Here is a 25,167-nt window from a genome sequence, read left to right as displayed (position 1 = left end):
CTCGTTTAAATCGAATAAAGAATGGTCATTCATAATATTTTCTAGCTAAGTCTTTTTAGGTATGCATCAACCTTTCTTAATATAAGTCAAATCTAATACCTCTACTCTCCTAACCGGGTCATCGGAAGGCCGTCGTTTTATGTGACCAAACCATCTAAGGTGACTTTCTCTAATCTTATCTTCTACTAGAGTTACTCCAACCTTTTCACGTATATGCTCATTTCGTATCCTATCTCTAAGGATAAAGCCACGCATCCACCTGAGCATCCTCATCTCTGCCACACTTAACTTAGTATTATGCTTCTCTTTTAATGATCTCCATTCGGCACCATAAAGCATTGCAGGCCTCACTACCATCTTATAGAATTTCCCCTTAAGTTTTTTGGGGTACATTTCTATCACATAACAAACCCGATGCATTCCTCCACTTCAACCATCCAACTTGAATTCTACTGATAATATCCCCATCTATTTCACCATCATTCTGAACAATAGATCCAAGATATCTAAAACGTGTACTCTTATTAATGACTTGATCGCCCAAAGTCACAATCCCCTCACTAGGTCTATTACTACTAAAATTACACTCCATATATTCCGTTTTAGATCTACTCAACCGAAAACCTTATGACTCTAAGGTTGACCTCCATAATATGTAGGAATGGATAAAATTATGTGTATAGATTTAAATAGAGTAACTTGAGAGAAAGTTTCTTCATAACTAATTCCCTCTTTTTAAGTGTATCCATTTTCCACTAGCCTGACATTGAAAGTCTAAATTTTTCATTAGCACTTCTTTTTCTCTTACAAATCCCTTTACATCCTATAGGTCTTACCTCACTAGAAAGGTCCACAAGTTCCCAAATAAAAGTAAAATACATTTAATCTATTTCATATTTCATGACTTCTAGCCATTTTTCTTTATTAGAATCATCTAATTCTTGTCTATATGTCAATGGATAATCATTGTCATCATCAGATGTAACAATACATGCTTCTCCTTCAATTTTATAATTAGGGAGTAATCTAATAATTTTCCCACAATGATGAGGTATTAAAGGTGCTTGATTTGGAGTGGTGGTTTTTTTTAATGGCTTTCAATAATGATTTTTGTTTCATTTGTGATTTTGAGTTGTGGCACATTTAGTTTTTTCTTGAGCAACACCTTACTTTGAGGTTTAAAATCTTTTATGTTTTCATGTTCAAGAAAAGTAGCATTTGTCGATGCAAATACTTTCTTTTCTTGAGGACTATAAAATAAATCTTCTCTAAAACCTTTAGGATATCCAAAAAAATATATATTTGTGAACATGATTCTAACTTATTTATTTTTTCATTCAATATATGTGTTAAATATCCATATGTATAGATGTGTCGTAAACTAGGCTTACACCCACTTCATAACTCTAAAGGTGTCTTATGCATTGATTTTAAAGGTTTAATGCTCAAAATATAAATAAAAGTTTTTATTGCATATCACCAAAATGAATTTGGTGAGGAGTGACTTAACATAGACCTAACCAAATTGACCAATGTTTGATTTCTTCTTTCAACAACACCATTTTTTGTGAAGTTATAGGTGTAGTGAGTTGCAATACAATTCCATTCTTTTTTAAGTAATCTATAAATTTTGTATCTAAGTACTCATCTCCCTGATTTGTTTGAAGTATTTTTAATGACTTGCCAAATTAAATTTTAAATTTAACATGAAATTCTTTAAAATTTCTAAAAGATTCAGATTTTCTTATCATTAAATAAATATAATCATATATTGAATAACAATTTATGAAAATGACAAAATATTCAGAACAACCTCTTTCTTGTATATTAAATAGACCACAAACAATCTATATATATATTAATTCTATTAATTTTCTTGTAAGGGAACCTATATTTCAAGTTCATATCCTAATTTTAGTTTCATGGACTAGTTTCTTTGCCCACATCCATCCTTGATGTGAAAACCCTTGCCTATTTAACAATGCACCCAGGCACCGGTGCAGCGGCTCTTACACACTTGTCACTGTATTCAGGCCATACAGTGCGTCGCTTCAAGGGGATGCCCTAACATTAACATAATTTCTTAAAAGATTCATGTCATTATTATTCGAGAAGTTTTATACTGGCTATCGACTACCTAACGCAACCCTCCACTTTTGTCATACAGGACTTGGGACCTAGACAATGGCAGTGTTACAATCTCGACACAACTATGATCTCAGCCCAGGCCCAACAACAATATGGATGGTGGGAGGGGAAAGAACCAAAGTCGTCCTAAGGGGGCGACTTTGGAGCCAAGCCAAATGACTAAGGAGCCCTTGCCGCCCCCTCCTTTTCCTCTAAGGAGTTTGAATTTGAAGTATTGGTGGACCCCACTCCTCTCCCTCTCTTTTTGCCACTGCCCCTTCTATAGTTAAACCGAACCGGTCCCTTAGGGGCCGGCTGTAATTGGACCGGTCCACTAAAGACCGGTCTAACAATGTATGACCTTAAAGACATTATTGAAGGGGACAACAATAGTGTGGTTAATTACATGAGACAAACTTTGAGAAGAGAGCCTTGGAAAAGTAAGCTACCGGACACTCCAAACGTCACTTTTCTTCACCAATTCCACTAGGTGATCCCGCCATATCTCAAGAAGATGCTACAAAGTTCTAGATTTTTGTGCTTACTTAACCTTAGAGTGTAATTTTGTTGGGAAAAATACCGAAAAGCCAGCCTTCCTTCTATTTTTTTTCTGAAGGAAGATAGTAACAAAATTGTACACACATGGCTGTGTTTCTTGCTTCTTTTGTTTTAGAAATGCAATATGCACTTATCAAGGATAATACCCTACAACATGAATATTTTTTGTCGAGTGCCTTGGTGTATGTTTTTCGGAAGACTATATAATTCAAATTGATGAAATATCCATTGAAATAAGTGAGAAATTATAATATCAAAGAAAATATTTAGATGATAGAGATTTTGGAGTTCCTAGGATAAATATATGAAATTTTATTTGTGTGATATTATTTTGAATCGCCCCGAGAACCTTCCCCATACTCATGCCTTGGATTTTGTTAATTTGGGCCTATAACTTTCTTCTTTTCATTTGCCGCCTCATACATTTGCAAGGCCTTTGTTGACTTCTTACGGATCTAAGGAAGCAACCTGACTATAAATTAAATCTTATGTTTGTCCATATATTGTAATTATTTGTATTTAATTCTAGTTCAGTTTGTTGCCCTTGGTTTTATATATTTCTTTTTAGAAGCTTTATTGTGATTGTATAAATTTTGGACACATTTTGGAATAAAATTCACTCAGCAATTCTCTAATTCATGTTATGAGATCTAGAAAAATTTTCCCAAAGTGTCTTCCCTTTATGTAATATCCAAAGTCTCAAATCAGATAAAAACATTTTATTTAGTGAGTTGTTAATTTTTTTATAATTTGATTATTATTAAGTAATTATTATTATTTCTATTAATAAATATAAATTAATTACTGAATTCTTGAATGGATGCTTCCATTGGAGTGGATAAGGAGTGAGAGTAGTTAGAATGGGGCCCACTCTTTTATCCATATATTGTAATCAATTTGTGGAGAATGCCGCTGCTTCTGTTAAGGGAAGGAGGAGAAGTCCTGCAGCAAGAGGCGGAGAAGTGAAGGGCGGGCTTAGCGACTAAAGAAGGCTGCGGGATTGGGGGATATCGCAGAACCCACACGGGACAGTGGAAGAAGCCGCAAAGAAGCCACAAAAAAGTTCACTTCTGCTATTATTGTGTCGAATTCTTCTCAGCACAAATCACTGCAGTAACATTTTTGTTGGGTGTTTCAAATCAATGCAGTAACATTTTTGTTACAGGTATTATCAAATTAGTAAAATGAATATTAGTGAACGTTGTAAGCAAGACTTAGAGTCTTAGATGTGATTAACATGGAATTTTGAAATGAATTGTAGTTTGATTCAAAGTTGAGAATATAGTGAATAAGGCTTCAGAGTGGAAATTTAAAAGAAGAAAAAAGTAAGAAGTATATTGAGTATCGTCATATTTATGTTACCTAAAATTAATAAAGTTTCTAAAAGATGATAACCTATTCATATTGTAGGATTATTCGTATATTTATGCAAAAAGAATGTTTTGAGTTTGTGTATCAAAGGAAAATGCTTCGTGATGTAGGTTTTGAAGAGACAACTCATGAGGAAGGTAAGTTATGTAATTATTTATAATTGTAATGAGTATGAATGGTTAGTCTATCCTTTATATTTTGAAATTTTATTATAATGAGATGTATTATGAGAATTTTGTTAGTCATCATGAGAATACATTGGGGTATTCACAACTGTCTATTCATGAGAATAAGAGAGATTTGATAGATGTTTAAATGTGCTTATTTAAGCATTTCCTTAATTGATAATTTTATGCAAAGAAGTTTTCTTTTTAACTTAGTAGCTATCAAATTCTTAATACACTAGATGTATGATTATAAACATACTTGAAGGCTGTAACCATTAAAATTAGATATGAACTATGAAGGTATAATGTAAGGAATATCAAGTTAAAATTAAAGATTTGCTATTCTATGATATGATGCTGCAATATCAGGTGGACAAAAGGGACCTAATTATTAAACTTGTATTGTAGGTGGGTCAAAAGGACCCCAAAAGAAAAGATACTTACGTAGCAGGTGGGGCAAAAGGGACCCCTAATGAGCCAAAATGGACCTTAATGTAATTTAATGGTGATAATGTCAGGTTTTCCTGGGCTCCATTGAATATTGTTATAAATGTATAGCCAAGTCTTTTATATATTTAATTTGATATTCAATATAACTTCAAAGAGGTAAAAAAATATGGGTGTCAATTTTGGTCGACGCGTTGGGTTCGGGTCGAACCCGAGTTGACCCGGATCTAAACGGGTCAACCCGAACCTGACCCATTTTTGCAAACGGGTTGGACATTTCAACCCGGACCCGACCCAAGCGGGTTGCCGGGTTGACCCGACCCGACCCGGTTTAGCAGATTGCAGAGAAGCGAGCTCGCGACGGCGTAAGTGCGGGTTGTGTCCGCGGCACCGCGGGTGCAGACGGAGTCTGCTGGACCGCGTGACGGAGTGAGTGCGGGGCGTGGGCTGACCAACCGAGTCTACTTTCTGGTTGCGGGCTGACCGCGTGACGGCGCGAATGCGGGGCGTTGGCTGACCGCGCGACTTGCCGAGCGTGATAACGAACGTACTAGTTGAGTCCGCACTTGAGTGCGGGACCGCGGGAGGCCACGAGCGCTGCAGCGGGCGAATGCGGGTGGAAACTGGGATGGACTCGACTTTCAGGTTTCCGGGTCAACCCGAACCTGACCCATTTTTTGAAACGGGTCAAAAATCTGAGCCTGAACCCGACCCGTTTGCTAACCGGGTCAACCTGAACCCGAATTTTTCTGAGTCGAGTCCGGGTCGGGTTTCGGATCGTGTCAAAAATTGACACCCCTAGTAAAAGTAATGCTAATTAAGATTTATGTTGTTATCAATAAAATTGAGTTTAATGATTTATGACTTCAAGATTTTGATTTATTCCTTTTATATTATAACTCTGATTTAGATTACATAATTTGTTGGGCTTCATAGCTCACTAGTTACTTCTTACTGCTGTTTTTACCGTAAAAGAGCAAGGAAAAGTGGAGTAAGTTTGATATGCAAGTATTTACGTTTTATGTTAATGTTTATTTAAAATTTGAAATTTTCTATGGGGTGTTATACTTTTTCTCAATTTCCATTGGGACTGAGGGATGCAATTCGAATCAAATGGAGGAGTTATAAAACATCTATTTAATATAATAGTTAAATAGAAAGGACTATCTATAATAGTAACAATTCGTTCACATGTTCTTGAAGGAAAGAGAAAATTTGGGTTATATAAGGTAGCAACAGACTTGAGTAAGGAGAATGAACATTTAATGTTTGGGAGGAACAATGCTCTATGGTAATGCCTTGGCTTTCTAACCCTAATTTTACGATATAAGTGATGTACACATGTTCTTATATTAGTGTTTGTGTATATCATTATTTAAAATTGCGCAATATGAGGTTCGCCTTGAGACTCGCCTCAGCGCAATTCCAGAGAAAAATGCGTCAAGGCGCAAGCCTTGACGCATTTTTTATGAGGCTTACGCCTCATCGTAGCTCATGCCTGCCTTGAGGAGCACCTCTCCTCGCTGGCATGAGGCGTACACCTCAGTCTATTTATGTATTTTTTTATTAAAAACTTGCCTAAATCCTATTCAAAAGCTCCACAAAAATCATGCATATTTGCACCCCTAAGACGCAACAACTTCCTCTCAACTGCGTCGACCTCCAACCCTCCTCCTTTGTTGTAGCCACCATCGTCGTAGCCACTACAGAGGATCACTTGAAAGCCACATGCCACCATCATCTCTTCTAAAGATTTTGAACTATTACTCTTATTTTTATGTTGATGAAAAATATTTATGAAAGATGAAGATAATTGTAATAAATGAAGAAACAGATTGAGTGGTTTTGAACCCTACAGGATGAGGCAAAAAAGAGATCAATTTGTTATCAAAATGACTCAAATAAAAATCACCTTAGGAATAATAGAACAAATGATTTATGAGTTGTCAATTGTTTTAAGGAATTAAACGTAGATGAGTAACAGCGTTTAATCATGATCCTGATTGCTTTAGCTTATCCCTTTTACTCATATTTCTTGACATTAGGTGTAGATCGCTTGGTAGGATATTTTTCTGTTTTTCTGATGTGGCCTTGCCAAATGATTTTTTGAAATTTTCATCTTGAATTTTATCCTGCCTATAATTTCAGTATTTGTATTCTATATGAAGTCAATTGAACTTTGCTTGGCTGTCTTCAAATAATTTAGTCATCGCTGAAAGGTTTTGATATATCTATTCATACTTGTCTCCTCATTTTGAGGTAGTAATATTTATTCAATAACCAGTGATAGAAAGCAACTGAAATTAATTGTCCTCTAAGGTAGTGAAAAGTTTATTTGATGAATCATAGTTTGTTTCTACAGGTACCAAACCAAGTTTGTTCACCTTCAGTGATTCTTTCTCCACGAGTGTCTGAGAAATCAAAAGAATTTCCTATTAAGAGCTGGAATCAAGTGTCCAGTTCTTTTCCAGGACAGTGGCGTCACCCATCAAACATATGGAGTTCGTCCAGTATTCAGTCTGATTTGCACCAGCGACTGTCATATGAGTTTGACAGGCCATCTAATTCTGAGAAATTGATGGCTGGAGCACGCTCAGCTGTCTCTGCACAGGAGAAGAAGCCTGACGACCTGCCAGGAAGAATTGGATTAGGTGGTCTAAACCATGTTCCTCGGGATAGATATGGTAATGAAAGTGCTAGTTTTATATTTAGATGCAATGTTTGTTTACTGATGGATTGCAACATTCTTGAAATCTGTAGGTGAGAACTGTCCAACTTCTACGAGAAGAGGGATGATGTCCGATGCTTGTTCTGCTAGTTCATCTGGTGTTAACTTTGAGACGCATCAAAATTTATCTGGAAAACCGTCATCCTCTATAATACCAAAAGGGGAGTCAACATCTTTGTTACTTGGTCTGACGGCTCCTCTCTCTTCTATGAATGGCACAAGTGATCCAATCAGGGTTACAACGAATCATGCACAGCTCCAATCAGTTCCTTCCCCATTGTCTAAACAATTTTATCCCAACCCTCTGAACAGTTCTCACTCTGGAGAATCACAAGCTCAAACTCGCAATGGACGAGGCCGGTTTGATCCAAGGGCGCGCTCACATTTACTTCCTCGATATTGGCCTAGGATCACAGATCAAGAACTACAACAAATATCTGGAGAGTATCCAGTGCATTTTATCACCATGAAAATCATTGAATTTGATTTGTGCTATTTGAGTTACATCTCCTAACCATGATGTTATGGCTGTCCGTTTCTTTTAATTTGACTCAGTATTTCTTAACTTTATAAGCTCAAATTCCGTTGTCACGCCTCTTTTTGAAAAAATGCTTAGTGCAAGTGATGCGGGTCGTATTGGACGGTTAGTGCTGCCAAAAAAATGTGCCGAGGTTCGTTCTAAAGTATTGTCAGTCTTTTATATCATCATATTTCAAAATATTATCAACTGAATTCTGAAGGTTTCATTGCTGCTTTTGTTTATGTTTTGTGATTTTGTTATATCTGTATGGGCCGGTAATTACGTTCAGTTGGCAATCTAAATACTTCACAATATTCTTTGCATGTTACTTAATCTTTGATTCCTAATGTGTTGATTTTCCAATGTTTTATCTGATACGACCATGCTAAAATTTATATGAAAAATGCCTGAAAGAAATCCCTAACTGGTATGTGCACCCCCTCCACAGATTCAATCCTATATAAAACGGAATTATGAAGCAGCTTTTGCATGTTTCTGACAATGGTGGCATCCTCATTTCATGCAACACAATGCAGACATGTCAAAACATTTCCAAATGAAACCTTGATAGTTGATATCATGCAAGTATTTTTGGTCATTCTTATTTGTAAAATCACCTTACAATTGTTTTTTTTTTTGCTAGCTAAAAATTAGTGTTGAAACATTGGATCATTTTTTGCATATTACTGCTGAATAATTCTAAATTAGGCTGGGAAGGACGTTACAGAAGAAATTATACAATTCATCAAATTTTTTAGAAATCATCCATCAAAACGATATATATATATATATATGTACACAAAGCAACTAATATTTATATAATGAACATCAAACTTTATTTCATTACCTCAAGTCAATGCTCATCTTACGACCACTATACAACTAAACAACAAAAACAGCAAGTCTTTATCCCACTACATGGGATCAACAACATGAATCCTTTTTCTCCATTGTCATGTTATGAGTCAAATTTTTATTTAAATCTAATAAAGAAATGTCATTTTTAATATTTTCTAACCAAGTCTTTTTAGATTTACCTCTTCCTTTCTTAATTTAAGCCAAATCTAATACATCTACTCTCCTAATTGGGTCATTGAAATGCCTCCATTTTATGTGACCAAACCATCTAAGGAGACTCTCTCCAATCTTATCTGCCACTGGAGCTACTCCAACATTTTCACGTATATGCTCGTTTCATATCATGTCTCTAAAGAGTAAAGCCACTCATCCACTTGAGTAGCCTCTTCTTTGCAACACTTTACTTAATATTATGTTTCTCTTTTAATGACAAACATTGTTTGCCATAAAGCATTGTAGGTCTCACCATCATCTTATAGAATTTCCCCTTAAGTTTGAGGGGTACTTTTATATCACACAACAATCCCTATGCATTCCTCCACTTTAACAATCCAATTTGAATTCTACTAATAATATCCCAATCTATTTCACCATCACTTTGAACAATAGACCCAAGATAACTAAAACATGTAATTTTATTAATGACTTGATTGCCCAACATCACAATCCCTCCACTGGATCTATTACTATTAAAAGTACATTCAATGAATTCAATTTTAGATCTACTCAAACGAAAACCTTCAGACTTTATGGTTGACCTCCACAATTCAAACCTTCAACTCCTTCTCTAGTCTTATCAACAAGAATAATATCATTAGCAAAAAGTGTACACGTGGGTACATCTTTTGCAAGTGTCTAGTCAGAACATCCATGACTAAAGCAAAAAGACATGGGCTTAAGGCTGATTCTTGATGTAAGCCAACTGAAATAGGAAAATACTTGGTCAAACCATCTTGTGTTTGAACACAAGTAATAGCTCTTGCATACATATCCCTAATGACTTTAATTAAGCATTATTAACCCCTTTCTTTTCTAAAACTTTCCATAACACTTCTCTTGAAACTTTATCATATGCTTTTTCTAAATCAATAAATTTCATATGTAGATTCTCCTTACACTCTCTATACTTCTTCATAAAATCTCTCAATAAATGTATAATTTCCATAGTAGACTTACCCGACATGAATCCAAATTGATTTTCAAAAACATTAGTATCACGTCGTAACCTATGCTCCATAACTCTCTCCCTTAGTTTTAAAGTATGATACATTAACTTAATTCTTCTATAATTCGTGCAATCTTGTGCATTACGTTTATTCTTAAAAATAGGAATCAACACACTCATTCTCCACTCATCTGACATCTTTTTAGTCTACAAAATAATATTGAAAAGTTTCATAAGCCAAGAAATTTCTTCATCTCCTAAGCATTTCCATACCTCTATTGGAATATCATCAGGTTCAATAGTTTTTCTACACTTTTTTTTTTTGTAAAATCTTTTTAACTTCGATTTTACTAATTCATTGATGAAAACAAAAATATATATTTTCATTTAGGGTGCTATGGTCGCTAAAGTCAATTGTATTCTCATAATCTTCATTGAAAAACTTAGCAAAAATATCTCATCCACCTATGTTGATTATCCTATTCTAATAAAAATACTTTTTGATCTTCATCCTTAATGCACTTGAACTAAATCCTTACTGCTATCTATTTGTTTGGTTAACTTATACATATATCTTTCGCCATCTTTAATATTTAATCTATTATATTAATCATCAAACGCTAAAATTTTAGCATCACATATTACTTTTTTAGACTTCTTAAACCTCTTTATATCTTTTTAAATTTTTAGAATTTTTACATTTAAAACATTTTTTTAAACAAAGCTTCTTATTAGGTACTAAAGAATTTGTTATGTCTAGAAATTGAAATATAAAACTTAACATGAAATATAAATTGAATCTATTTTACTCAACCTATATCTTATCCTTACCCTTTGTTTAAATAAAAATAATTAAAAAAGGAAAAAAAAGAGGCAGTCACTTCCCTTCACGAAAGAACACATCTCTTTGGCGAGTTGTTCATTAAAAAAGATTTGGAAAATAAAATGTACTTTAATTGCTCTATCTTGCTTGCATTATTTAAATGATCCCACTCCTTGCCTTCAATTGTTCGTGCAAGCCACCTTCTTATCCTCTCTAACTGTGTTGCACCTCATACGGGACCGAATCCCGACTCCAGCGCTTCTACACGATCCCGCTGAACATCGACCCACCTCCGATCACACCAATACACGTGGACCCAATGTATGACCCCTGTATCTGTTCGACACTACCCACATGAAGCTCACGCCGGCCGCCTTGCTCCCGAGCCCACGTGAATCCCACTCCGAACACTTCCGGTCTGTTCACACACTCGCCTTCAACACACGCGAGCAACAACCTTAGGCTTTTATCCCTTCCCGGGTTCCACTAGCCTATCGCCTTCCTCACGCGAACTACTCCCAATCCTTGTTTCCAACACTCTGCTTGCCCAATTTCTTTCGCCTCAGTCAATCGGCCAGAAAACTAGAACCCCCCACCTGTGTCCGTCTGACATCAACCTTGCCCGACTATGCATGATTGTACGACCTCTTGCACATTTGTCTTCAATCAAGGTTGCCTGATCTAAAAACTATAAATCTGTGAGTACTTGTCAATCCTATAATCCGCCTCAAAAAGTTAAAAAACTCATTCAAAGCAAATTAACATACCCAACTAAATCTGATATAGTTCATAACAGCAGTTTGAACTATTTATCTTTGCCTTGTGCATGTATGACCAGGCCAATCGATCCTCTCAACCAAAATAATTAAAATTAGGTTCATATAATTAAATAAAATTATTTAAATAAAGTAGCAAGTATTCTAATTTAAAGACCCACGTTATTGATCTTTGATATGGGTGTGATGAATTTCAAATAGAAGACCATCACTGTTAATCTTTGATCCAGGCGGTAGAATTGTCAAATTGAAGGTCCTATGTAGTCGATCTTTGCTCAAGGCAGGAGGATTTTCAATTCGAAGACCCCGCGCCGTCGTATCTTTGATTCGGGTCGGTAGAAACTACGGCAAGTGTCGTCTCTACCTCCCCTCGCGAGGAGTAAATATCAAGAGGCTGCTGAAATCATTTTTGGAAAACTATCGAATTCCCTTTGGAGCCATTGGAGAGTAATTTCGAGATGTTTTAATTTAATTAATTCAATTAGTTCATTTTTGAAAAGTAATTAATCCATTAAAAAAATTAAAATTACTAACAAATTAATTAATTTAAAATATATTTATAATTTAATCATGAACTAATTAATTTTAAAATAAACTTAAGATCACTTCATTTAACCAATTATTTAATTACTTAATAAATTCAAATTAAAATTAAATAATTAATTTAAGTAAAATAAAATTAACATTCATTTCATTAATTAGCCAATTCAAGAATAATATTAAAAGAGTAATTAAACTGAGCAATTTAATAATGGTGAAAAATAAATTTAAAAGTTTAATTTTTATTATTCATTAATTAACCAATTTAAAATTCATTTAATTCATTAATTAAATAATTTAAAATTCATTTAAATAAATAATTAATCAAATTAAAATTCATTTAACTAATTAATCACTAATAAAAATTAAATAAAATGTAGTAAAAGAAGAAGAAAAAATGTGTTTTCCTCTAATCAACCATCAACCCTAATACAACTCACACCAACTAAACACCTGAACTCTTGAAACTAAATACTAATTAAACTCACAAAATAACTCAAAATTCTTTAATACTGCAAGCTCTCCAATACTCCTTGGCAAGCTCCAAAATAACACGAACTCCTGCAAATAAACAAGTAGACAAAAAATTAGTATTGTCAATAAAATTTAAGTGCAAGAAAAAAAAAAGAAAAGTCATGAAAACTAAATTATAGTACATGAAAAGAAAAGCAGTGTACTATAAACTAAACTATAGTATAAGGAAAAAAAAAAGTAGTGTATTGTTAAACTAAATTGTAGTGCAAGAAAAAGAACCAGTAATGCTAGACTTAAGCTAAAAAACACTGCAAAAGTAGGAAAAAAAACAACTATAAACCAAAGTACCGGCAGTCCAATCTACCCTAAACAAAATAAACATGCTACTTCCAAAGGGAAGCAGTAAGTCCTACAAACAAGCGGGCGACTTCTAAGTGAAGCAGTAAGACCTACACGTTAGGAAAACTTTTAAGTGAAGTATAATAACCCTAAAATCTAAACAAAAGTTACAACTTTTAAAGGAAGTTGTAAGACCTATCCAAACCAAATATACAGACCACTTAGCTTGTAGGGCTAAGTTGTAAGACCCATCTTCAGGCCACTTTTAAATACAGAAGCCGTAAGACCTATCTAAAATAGACAGACATCTTCTAGAAAAGGCTGTAAACCTTCTATTCGGGCTACTTCTAATAGAATTCATAACTCATAAGACCTACTTCTAAAACCTATGGGCAACTTTTAATGAAAGACATAAGTCCAAACCCAAATTCAAACATACGAGCTACTTTAGAAAACCTAAGACCCACTTCTAAAACAATCGAACAACTTCTAAATGTAAGCCCCAAACCAATTCAATTAATTGGGTAACTTATAAATAGTTATAAATCCCAAACTAAATCAACTATTCGGTGTTCTAACAGATGTAAACCTTAAACCACCATAAAAATGCAACCCACATCTAGCCACCTCAGTCTACTCGTGATTACCTGAGAGGTGGCAACCAATGGCTGCTAATCAGATACCCTGGACACTACGATCAACGATTGCTAATGTTGGTAAACTGATACCTATGATATTCCCGGAATGACAGAACCATTGGATCTTGATTGGGTTTACATTCATCTCCCATAAACGAGACTAAAACACCTAAAATTATTTATCGTTAATCGAGAGTTCTCTCTTATGCAGTAAGAGGGGTAATTAACTATGATGGATTGCACTTATAGGAAGGACCCATATCTAATTAAACCCTGATTTTACCCTCAGGGAAAATTTGGTTAACTGCAATCTGCCTTAAAGAGAATATAATCATATGTCTGTAAAGCAGGATTCAGGCCGACGCATCATTTTACTTGAGCCAACATCCATCTTGTAAAAACAGCCAAAATAAAAGTTTGACGAGGTATGAGGCTAAAAAAAAAAGAAACTCTAATAGAAAATGCTCAAGAACATTAAACCACATGTGTATAGGTTAAGACTTGACATAGTCATAAACTATACAACCATTTAACATTAATATATTCATGAAAGGGTAGTAGTATAATGCCTATCACAATATTTATAGGTTGAACAATGTCATGTTAGTTAATGATTTAAATACCTAATCTTGAATTTAAGCATCTTATTGGTTACTTTTCTTAATTATCTTATTTTTCACCTTTCAATTTACTTTGGTCTAATAATGTGTTATGTTTAGATATTTAAGTTTTATGGCCATCATACATAAACTTAGCCTTTAGGGCTTCAACATAGAGTTCAGTAGAGCCCAAATAAAACTTAACTTTATCATTATTGTACTATATTGAGGTCCTCTTTATCTCTATTGGGGTCCCTTTTTGCCCAACCTGCATAAGTATCATATACATATCATTGCTATCCATCACCTAACATAATATTTCTCAGGCTTAGTAGATTCTAATCAATTAATTTAACTTGTAATTTGACGTGTCATGCATTATTATAAAATAAAGAGGTGATTTCAATTCATATATATATAACAAGGGAGATTGTAAATAATAATTTTTTTAATATTATCAATTAGAAAAATATTATATAATCACAAGATACTTAATTTTTAGCTTGAATCATTAAAATTTTTATGTGGTCATTTACACATGCATATGAAACTGTGGATTTACATTCAGCAATATGAAGAATTTTAAAATGTACATTCAAAAGACTAAAGAACTTGTTCATATAACATCTCGACTCGAACACCTCAGAACTAGAGGTTTCAAAATATGTTGTTAGGTCAGGTTCGGGTCCGACTCATAATATACACGATCTGAATCCAATCATCCCAAACATGACTTGTTCAATAAACATTTCAAAAATGTGAACTTGAGCTCCACTCGCTAGCAACCCAAATAATCCAAATCCAACCCGATAACCCATTTATATTATATTTTTTTATAACTTATCAATCATAGAGTTTTGGTTAATTGATAAAAAATAAGAAGATCATAGTAGTAAGTAAAAGAATTTAAGAAAAAATATTAAATGTGTCACTTTTAGGTCAAAAATAGGTTTGCAAGTCAACCCAAATCCATCCTCGACCCATTTATTAAAAGGGTCGGCTCGAACCTTGATTTTCCTCGTAGGGTTGGCGGGTCGTGTCAATCCAAATTTCAAAATTATTATAATTTCTATTATTTCTTCCTAACAATACAAATATAAATCTATTTATTCCAAAATAATGTTTTACCTCAAAACTTATCCTTCTCATATACCGCTTGAATCCTATATCGATAATGAATATTATTTAAACTAGAAAATTTTCAAAAATAGGATATCTACAATAAATCAATTTTTTTTCTTCCCTTTCCTCTCCTTTCTTCTCCTCCTCCTCTTCTTCTTCTGCTTTATCCCTAATTCCCCTTCCTGGACATTTTTCTTCTACAGCCGATTCCCCCAATCCCAGCAGCTGAGCTCTCTCCCACACAAACTCGCAAACTCCAGGCTCTGGGAAGGCACGAATGGTGAGCTTCCAGCTATGTGAAGCTTATTAATTGGATATTACATTTAATACCCTTTAATTATGCATTTTTCTGAAGCATCCTTATAAAACTTTGCATGTATACATGAACTGTTTTGTGGGAAGTAGTAGACATTAAGTATGACAAGGGAAGAAAATCTCAGGAATTAGGATACATGAAGTATAACCTTAACCCATAAGAGATTTTCACATGCCATAAGAATGCAACGGTTTTACAGCTAGTTTAGAAAATCCGAGCGTAGTATAAGAGAGCAGACTTTTGCGTGAAACCCCCTCTGAGGTGGAATATTAATGGGACTTGGTCTAGTTGTAAAGATCCTCTATTTGTTGAAATTTTGTCTAAAAGTAAGAAACTGAACGGAGTTTAGTATAAGCTGTCACTTGAGCAGCTAGTGTCAATAAGGGCACTTAAGTTGGTTACTGCATGCCTTGATTGCAAAAATAGGGGAAATGAGCGGTGATAGGGTTGTCTACATTCCTAGATAGCACAAATGATGGTGTCTCCAAATGACGTCCACACAAGCTGTGATATGCTATTGTGGTCATGAATATGAGATTGTCTTAAGTTGGCTGTATAGAGTGGCACATCCAGTCATCCATCGTCTATTATGACAGCCAAAACTTTTTTTCACAGGTGTAGGAAGCCAAAAAAATTGTCCCTGGAAACATAATATGTTATATAATCATTTTCAACAGATGTTTACTAATCATGTGTCTGCTGATGTTATTGCCAGGATGACCGTCGATCAAGAGAGTACAACAAGTCATTGATGATGATGAAGTTTCTCCAAGTCCAAAATTATAAAGAAAAATAGAAAATCCTAGCAAATGAACCAAAATTAACCCTATAAACCTATTTCTCAAGAGTTATTTGAGTCCTTATCCATGATATTTAATGTTTTTTCACAACGATTTGTGTAGATTTAAGCACCCCGTGATTGAAATTTGATTAGATGATGGTTGTCCTTAAACAACAACCCCTTTTGTTTGTGCATTGGTGGTGATTGATCGAAGTTTTGTGGCTAATTGTTAGGATCAATTACTAGAAATTCTATCATCTTTTGAATGGATATAATAGAATCATAAAACAATGTCTCATTGTTTTTACATGGATCAGCACTTCTTCATGAGAATAGCATTTTAGAAGAATGGCTTGTGAAATGATAGAAAATACGTAATGCCTTAGAGAAGTATGAACCTTGCAGAATGAATTAGAGAAGTATGAACCTTGAAGAATGAATTGCATAGTTATGAGTACAAGCTGACACTATTGGAGTCCTCCCACTTTCTCCTGGCGACGAGCTTCTAGGAGCCAGTTTCGTCCCCCCCACCCAGACCCCCCCAACTGTTGGTAGCAGCAAGGCCACCCTTGCCCACATTGAAGTTTCCTCACTTGTACACCTAAGGAAGGTGTCGACTTAATCAAGTTTGTTTGTTCCTGCTTGGTCTAGCTGGTTTGGGAACATTCAACCTTAAACTCTATCAATCTAGGAATCTTCAAACTTGGTGTGACAAAATATTTTGTGGAGGTTACTGCACAACTCTAAGCATGCTTTAGGCATGATTCAATCAAATCAAGTTTGATTGGGCTCTAGTTCGATTCTTCAGGGACACATTGGGATAAATTCTTCACTTCAAAATTCTTGATTAATCAAAAGAAGGGAAATTTTATGATCATAACAACTCATCTTTATTTAAACATCTCTATTAATGAGTTAAAAAATATTTATCAATCGTGATAAATATTTTCAATTTGCTTAAAGGATCGTAAAAACCCAAAATTTGGTTCAAAATTTCAATTGGAGCCTATCCCTGGACTTTAACGTACGAAGTCCCCCAGGACTACAGGTCATTTTTTGTCTAAACCGCTTGATCCTTCTATTAAATTAGTTCTTAGTCTTTTTCTAAATCTCGATATGATTGAATCAAATACATATCTTATGCTGTCTTCATGTAAGAGGAAGCTAAGTAGATGGAATTTGAGATAAGAATTTAAAGCTATTGTTCAAATGGGCTAAAACGGTAAAAAAATGGGCTACACGGGCCCATAATGAGTTCTTTTGTCTAACATTTCTGGGAGTCATTGAACAGTAAGGCAACTGCCACCCTGGAAGAAAGCTCTTCTGACCTCACGCTAGGAAGGAGTGGCTGGCTAGGCTCAATTTTTTATATATTAGCCTGGTTCCACTTTGTCAGTATGGTTTGGGGTCGTTCAGGCCCTAAAGCATCGATCTATGGATTTTTTTTAAAGTTATCTATCTATATATATTTGGTGCAAACATGCTAGAATGCTAGATCTTATCACAGGGTTACTACGCCACTCTAAGCTTGATTAAGGATTTGTTCAGTCAAACTTAGACTAATTGGACTCAAGTTCAATTCTTCTTAGTCAGCATGAGATGTGTGCTTCATGTCAAATTTATGTTTGGCTTGGTAGGGATTTTTACAAATCCCAATGATTCTCATGTAATCACAGATGCTTGGAAGACAGTTATGACATACATTTGATTTCCTATTTATTCTTTTGTCATGAATTCAGTCTAATCTTCCACCTGATTACTTGCTTCAAACATTCACATGCATAATGGATATGTGGCATGGAGCTAACATGTATATGAAATAATCAGGCATACTTTCCAACGATTTCTCAGCCAGAAGGCCTTCCATTAAAAATGCAAGATGCCAGTGGCAAGGAGTGGGTATTTCAGTTTCGTTTCTGGCCTAATAACAACAGTAGGATGTATGTTCTAGAGGGAGTTACACCTTGCATTCAGTCAATGCAATTGCAAGCAGGTGATACAGGTAAGTTGTTTCCGTTGACCTGAAGTTTTGTTGTCTTAATTTTGTCTTTTACCTTATTTTCATATTTACTTTTGCAATAGATAGACCCTTTTTCATGCCCCAATAATACATTACAACCATCAAAACAGAAAAAAAAGAAAAGAAAAGAAAATAAAAGCTGAAGCTGAACCAAAATATTGATATGGAATTAGCAGCAAGCGATATCTACTTATCTTAAAAGAGTTTATGAGCCATTGAAGCCAGATGAGGAGAGGGCATGAAAACTATGTGAAAGTGAAGGTGATGATGCTTGCTGAGAAACATGTATTGAAGTTGCATAAAAAAGAGCCATCAACTTTGATGGGTGATGTTAGTGGAGATGTGAGCATCAAAGCTTTGAAAAGAGGTGCAATCAGTTATGTTGGTTAAGGAGCTTGCTCTGGAGATATATGAAGAGGTGCGAGCAATGGTGTTAGCTAATGAGTGAGGATCAAAGTTGTATAAGAAGGCGTAGATAATGATGCTAGCTGAGGAGTGGGCATTAGAGCAGTTTGAAGAGGAAAATACAATATATCCGTATCTTCCATGTCTATTGGAGGTCAAAGATAGAATTTGCAAGAGCACACGCCATCATTCTCAACTTAAAGTTGGCATATGTGATTTTCAAAAGACATTTGCTTGGATGCCCATTATAAGAGGCAAGCCATACTGGATTTCCTCTAGTACTTGATGGAGAGTTCAAGAGCTCTTTAATGTTGATGACGTTAAAATACAGATGGTCTAACTACTGAGGAGGAGAGGGTTGACCTTCTTGGATCTTAAAATCCTTGCACATAGATGCATAATGTTTAGTTTGTAATGCACCACTTGAATGTGGTGGAATGGTTTCCTACTAACGGTGCCAAATTGTTTCATATCAGTAATAGTTCAAAATTGACTAAGATTTTTATGTTATGGAATTCACAGGGATCACTCGCTTCAAGCACACATGCACAATCAAATAAAATGGGAGTTTTCTCCATAGAACGTTTCCTCTTAAAGCTGAAGTCAATAGGCGGGATTGAAAGTTTAGGAAAGAAACGCCCATTTGAATCTTTCTCAAGAGATTTTTCATGTAGCACACCACTACCTATAGCTCACAAACTAATCATAAGATCTACGACTTGAGAAAAATAAAACATAGCTTTGCAAGAATAAATTAAAAAAAAAACTTATTGTCATAATATTGTTTTTACTTTTTATGCATTAATTTTAAGGAAAATAATTGGGGGAAATGATAATTGTTGCTCGCACTTATGCCCACTTTTTGCATATAATTTTAAGCCGAATTCATGCCTAATAACGTGGTTAGACACACCATCTGTCTTTCATGACTTTTTACTACATTTTGAGGTTACAAGATGATGTGAGTTTCATTTGAGAAACGCCCACCAACCCATGAAAAGAGAAGAAAGAAAGTGCACGAGCAAGGAAGGAGGATAAATAAAGTTTATGATTGGACATCCACCCATGATGATTTGATGGAAGAAGAGATAGCAAAATATTTCAACTCACGTAATTCTGTAATTTCTTATATTATGATTACTCATTTAATCTTCTGTCATTTTACATTCCAAAAGTTCTTAATATTCTCTTCATGGTACAAGTAGTATAAATAGGCATCCTTTGTTGAATACAAATTGTCTCCTCAAATTTAGCTTGATGGCTAGTTTTTCATTTCTTCCTTTAATAAAGTCGAGAGTAATAGATTCTTTTGGTGAGGTTACGGTGGTTAGCTTATTATTTTCTTTTTTTGTCCTAGTGTTGCTTGTGTACTTCATCCAACAACTCTTAAAGAATATAACATTATTTCATCAAAATTTGAAAAAATTATAATGGTTTCAAGGGTTTGTAGTTACTTTACCTTTCCTCGGAGGGAGGGTATTGGTATTTATGAAGGCAAGGGTGGACGGTAGTTGAGTAATTTTGTTGGGCATTTGGATGGTGGAGCATGTGGGAGATACTTCATCTTTTAGATCCATGTTGGATGCAAACTCCTCTGGGTGGAAGTTATTTTGCTCTCCAACCAATCAGAGGGTTGACAAGTGAGTTTCCTTATCTCTAAGGTTGTTGTTGTATCATTTTGTCCCTTGCAATGCTGGACAAATGGATAAAGGACTTGGGCTTTTTGTGTTACCTAAGATTGGAATCAGGTCATTGGATGGCTTTTACATTGATGATGGGTCTGATTTAAACTTGACAATTCTTTCTTTGTTGATGTCTCAATATTGGTATTTAATTCCTCGGGTTTGCTTAAAGGGCTATTACGCATCTTGAGGTGGCTTTATAATTTTACAAAGAATCTTGGCACCACTTTTAGATGGTCAAGGTTAATTTATACTTTATAATTTTACAAGAACATATCGATGATAGTGATGCTGATGAAGTTGACTACTATAAGATGAAAATGTTTTTCTTTTATTTCTTCTATTTATTTACATCCAATTATAGTTGCATCTATGATTGAATGTGCTTTTATGTCTTCAACCATTCCTTTATGTACTTTGAGCTCTATTTTTCTTGCAGCAACTGATATTCATCTATTCTCGCATGTTTGCTTCGTGCTCATCTAGATGTATACTATGTTGGAGAATCTCATACTGCATTCATATTTTATCTTTCTTCTTGGATTAAAGTTAACATAGCTTCACATTGGAATTTTTATTGATCATCTATACTGCAAAGTATTTGGAACTTATGATAGAGTTGCTTCTGCAGTAACATTTAGCCGGATTGATCCAGAAGGAAAGTTTCTCATGGGATTCAGGAAGGCTTCTACTTCATCTTGTACTGAGCAGGTTTGTAGTTATTTAGTTTGAAGATTGCAGGGATGAACTGCGGCACAACATTCACTTATTTTAAAATTTAAACAGTTTTATTGTATTCAAGACATGTATGCATTCTCTATTGTGGCTAGATGTTGTATATTTAGTTGAAAATAATGTAAGGACCATTTTTATGTTAGCTTGTGTGCTGCATGGCCACTTGTGCGAGCAGTTGAGGTTAAAATGCTTGGAGACCTTCAGAAATATCTCATCCATTGCATAGACATATCTTAGTATGATTTGGCTTTATGGGGCATGAATGTTGGAGCTTCACGATACAATGACATGCAAGCCCGTCATAATTTAATTATTTAAACCATAGGATATGAATATTAAAATTAGAAGATGGACACATGCCACCTAGACATGTATTTGTATATGCATAAATATCTAAATACAGATATTAGTTGATTTTTTTCTCCTGTACCAGGTGAATATTTACTCTATGTCCAATTTTGTTTTTAAGTCTACTTATTTGGTCTTTAAATATAAGATCAAATGTTTCTTTTCATCTATACCTAGATTACATGTGTCTTAGTTATATCAACATTAATATTGGTTTAATTGTCACTAGCCGTGCATCATTCTACTAATAATTAAGGATAATATGAAGACATATAGAAGCCTATATAAAACTTCATTGCTTTATCGTCCAACTATTTGGAGCGACATTTATGAATCCTCATTTTCATTTATTCCTACCAAGTGTTTTTTGATGTATTAAACTTATTTTTCACAAATCATTTTGAGCAATTTCCATCCTTGCTATTTTAGTTCTGCACCTTCCATTCCTTAATGCCTTGACCCTTCACCGTGTTTACACTGACACTATATACTCCACTTAATAGGTGTGTTTCTATTCATCGTTATACTCATCCAAGCTATTTAAGTCTATTTCAATTTATTTATATTAAAAATGTCACTCAATGATTCCTGTAATGTAATCACTCTTTTGCACTCCTCAAGTAATTGTAATACTAAACATTGCTCTATTTTACGTATTTTTATAACTTTAGCATATCTATGATACACATATTTGTCTTATTGTGCATCAAATTAATTATTGTGGCACTCGGTTATATTTTTCGAAGTCAATAAAGATCATGTGAAGATCCTTTCTGTGCTCTCTATCCAAAACTGTCCTGACTAGCTTTTCATATTTCTCTCTATCCAAACTGTCCTGACTAGCTTTTCATATTTCTCTATTATGAGGGCTATGCTTTAAGATTCTTATTTGTACAACTGATTATTGAAGAGGATAGTTTCTAGTTTCTAGTGGAGATTGGCCTTATGTTTTTCTACATTAATTACAGGACAATCAAGCAGCTCAAGCTGGAAATGGTTCTTCAGCATCTTCAGATGTTAAAAGCAATGCTATGGATTTCATCACGAACCTCCCTCTTCGACCTCACAAAGGAAATATAGAATCAAGAAACCAAACAGAGATGGCGGACAAGGAAAGTTGGTCTAAGAATGAAAAGGCTGGATTCATTCAAAAGGTTGGTTCTTCGCCAAAGCTTTCTCACATTCCTTGTAAAAAGAAAAACAGTGCTCTTGGTTCAAAAAGTAAACGCCTGAGAATTGAAAATGAAGACTCAATTGAGTTGAATCTAACTTGGGAAGAAGCTCAAGTTCTGATCCGATCGGCTCCTGATGATTTTTCCAGTGTCACTAGTGTTAGTGTTGAAGGCCATGAATTTGAGGAATTTGAGGTATGATCCTCATGCTGTTCGATATGCAAGCTAACATTTAGCAATTCTTATTTTAAGAAGTATATGTTTCATCTACAGTTTACTATGATTAAATGACCTGTAATTTAGCATGATTAAGTAACCGTGTCATCCTTTTCATATTCAAATTCCAGGTTTTTCTCATTTAAAAATGTCATTCCTGGTTTTTCTTCCATTTGGTTGGTATTTTACTGGAATGAGGACCCATCTATACTTTTTATTGTCCATTATTGATATCTTAAAACATAAAATTGATAGGATAAAACCAATAGAAACTGTTGCTTTTTCACGATAAGAGTAGGCAATGGGCTCTCGGTATTGTTGCTTATGTAACTGTTACTATAACGTGATTGCATTTAAATTTGCCTGATAATAGGATAACATGGATGATGAAAAATGATTCCTTCTTAAACTCTTTTCAGAAATCATGTCTACAGTGTACCCTCCGTAGTCCATGGGAGAATGGTAAAAGCTCTTGATAACTGTGATGCGGTGCTTGTTTATGTTAGTCCATACTCTGTTGTCACGAGTTTTTGTTTTCATTATCATTTGATTATCCTTATTTGTATTTAAGTTAATTATTGTTGGGTTTAATTGTTATTTGTTATTTAATACTAGTTGGGTATTTTCATATTTATTTGGTGGTAGCTTCATCATTTTCTGTAAGGATTATTTTTATAAATATAGCTCATTGTCTTGTAGTTGAAAGAGAGTTAAAGCTAAAACACAGAAAGGTTTACTATCACCTTTCCAATGGGGATTCTTCCTTCTAGGGTTTGTTTCTTCTTTCTTCCTCTCTACCTCATGTATCTTTACTTTTGAGAGATTCATTAATCCCTAACCCCCATCCCTTTCTTCTGTCAAACTCTCTAGCTCTTTCTTCTCTTCTCATGAATCCAATATCACAATACCTCTTATAAATTGCTTTGTTGACTAGTTCTATATCAATTTGGCATCAAAACAAAATAATTCACCACAGGTTCTCTTTAGCTTCCACGGTAATAATGCCAACAGCCAGTGGGGACACCACATCCTCTTGACTAGCGTGCACTAAATACCATTGGAAAACATCATACTCTTCCCCACGTTGCTAACTGTCTCCACTACAAAATTCTCCAAAACTACACTCTAGTGCCCTAACCTAGGTTTTGAAATTTAATGCCTTTTCTCTTTACTATCGCTTTTATGGCTATAAGTAAATATATGTATTTGATGATCATTTCGATACTCATTCATATAATGCTCATTTATATTTATTTATTTACATAATTGAACAAGCTTGAACAAAATATTAAAAGTTCATCATAAATCATATAAATGAATGAGCACCGATCAAGGTTTAAAATTGCGTAAATAAGCCTCGATTGCGCAGAGGCGCGCCTCTTATTGCGCAATTTTAAACAGAGGCACCGATTTGTCTATTTGTTTATGTTTATGAATATGCTCATTTATTGTATAACTAGTAGCTCATTAAGAAAATGATAAAATACTTATTTAATAATGAATAAATTTTTTTATTTGATGACTTTTTCTATTTTATTGTATCAACATTCCTATAATTTGTGTATGTCTCGCACTAAATTTAAGTGATAATGACGAGAATAATGACCAACTAATGTGATGTCACACAAATTGAGTTTGAAGCACCTCGTCCAGTATCAAAGTCACTCAACCGTTGTTTGTTTGTAAAACATATTGCATCGATGCATCTGGAGTGTCAAAATTACCAAGGAAGGACGTTCACAACTTGATTCAACCAAAATGACGAGCAACAGATGTGATATGATGCAAATTGAGTTTGAATTTGATGAACAACAGATGCAACATCATGCAAATTGTATCTCTTTATGTCACACACGCACACTCTCTCTCTCTCTCTCCATCTAAAAAGGTCAAAAAATGGGCCACCCTCTCTAGCTTTCTCTCTCCAACTCTCTCTTCTTCTCTTTTGCTTTATATTTATAGTGATAAATTGTTCAATCTTAAGCCAAATTGTTGCTACTATATGCTAGCTATTAATATCTAACGACTCGCATTAATCAAAAGCTCTCTTTCATCACTATGAGGAGTAGTTAACCATAAAGGTTTGTGTCTACATGAAACATGGAATCAGATCATAAAGTCCTTGCAAAATTAGAGTACGCTTTGGGTGGTAGTTTATCTACAATTCAATGTCTTCTAAAAATTTGACTCGAAATTGAAACACTCTCAACAAAGCTGGGTGCGAATTTTTTGAAGCACAC

At 34.5% G+C, this 25,167-nt stretch overlaps 1 protein-coding gene across 2 annotated transcripts in view; it reads left to right on the top strand.

The window, feature by feature from the left end:
* Window positions 1-25,167, top strand: part of LOC110098956 (B3 domain-containing protein Os07g0563300) — a 52,861-nt gene that overhangs the window by 12,528 nt on the left and 15,166 nt on the right. For both annotated transcript variants that reach the window (XM_020825921.2, XM_020825920.2), the window contains exons 4-9: window positions 7,033-7,354; window positions 7,431-7,842; window positions 7,973-8,069; window positions 18,177-18,351; window positions 21,088-21,167; window positions 22,508-22,906. In XM_020825921.2, coding sequence (XP_020681580.1) covers window positions 7,033-7,354; window positions 7,431-7,842; window positions 7,973-8,069; window positions 18,177-18,351; window positions 21,088-21,167; window positions 22,508-22,906 — 1,485 coding nt within the window. The remainder of the gene's footprint in view (window positions 1-7,032; window positions 7,355-7,430; window positions 7,843-7,972; window positions 8,070-18,176; window positions 18,352-21,087; window positions 21,168-22,507; window positions 22,907-25,167) is intronic.

Source organism: Dendrobium catenatum, unplaced genomic scaffold (genome assembly GCF_001605985.2).
Source record: "Dendrobium catenatum unplaced genomic scaffold, ASM160598v2 fragScaff_scaffold_402, whole genome shotgun sequence".
NCBI classification, from domain to species: domain Eukaryota; kingdom Viridiplantae; phylum Streptophyta; class Magnoliopsida; order Asparagales; family Orchidaceae; genus Dendrobium; species Dendrobium catenatum.
The sequence above is the reverse complement of the archived record's forward strand: the minus strand, read 5'-3'. Positions and strand labels throughout refer to the sequence as shown.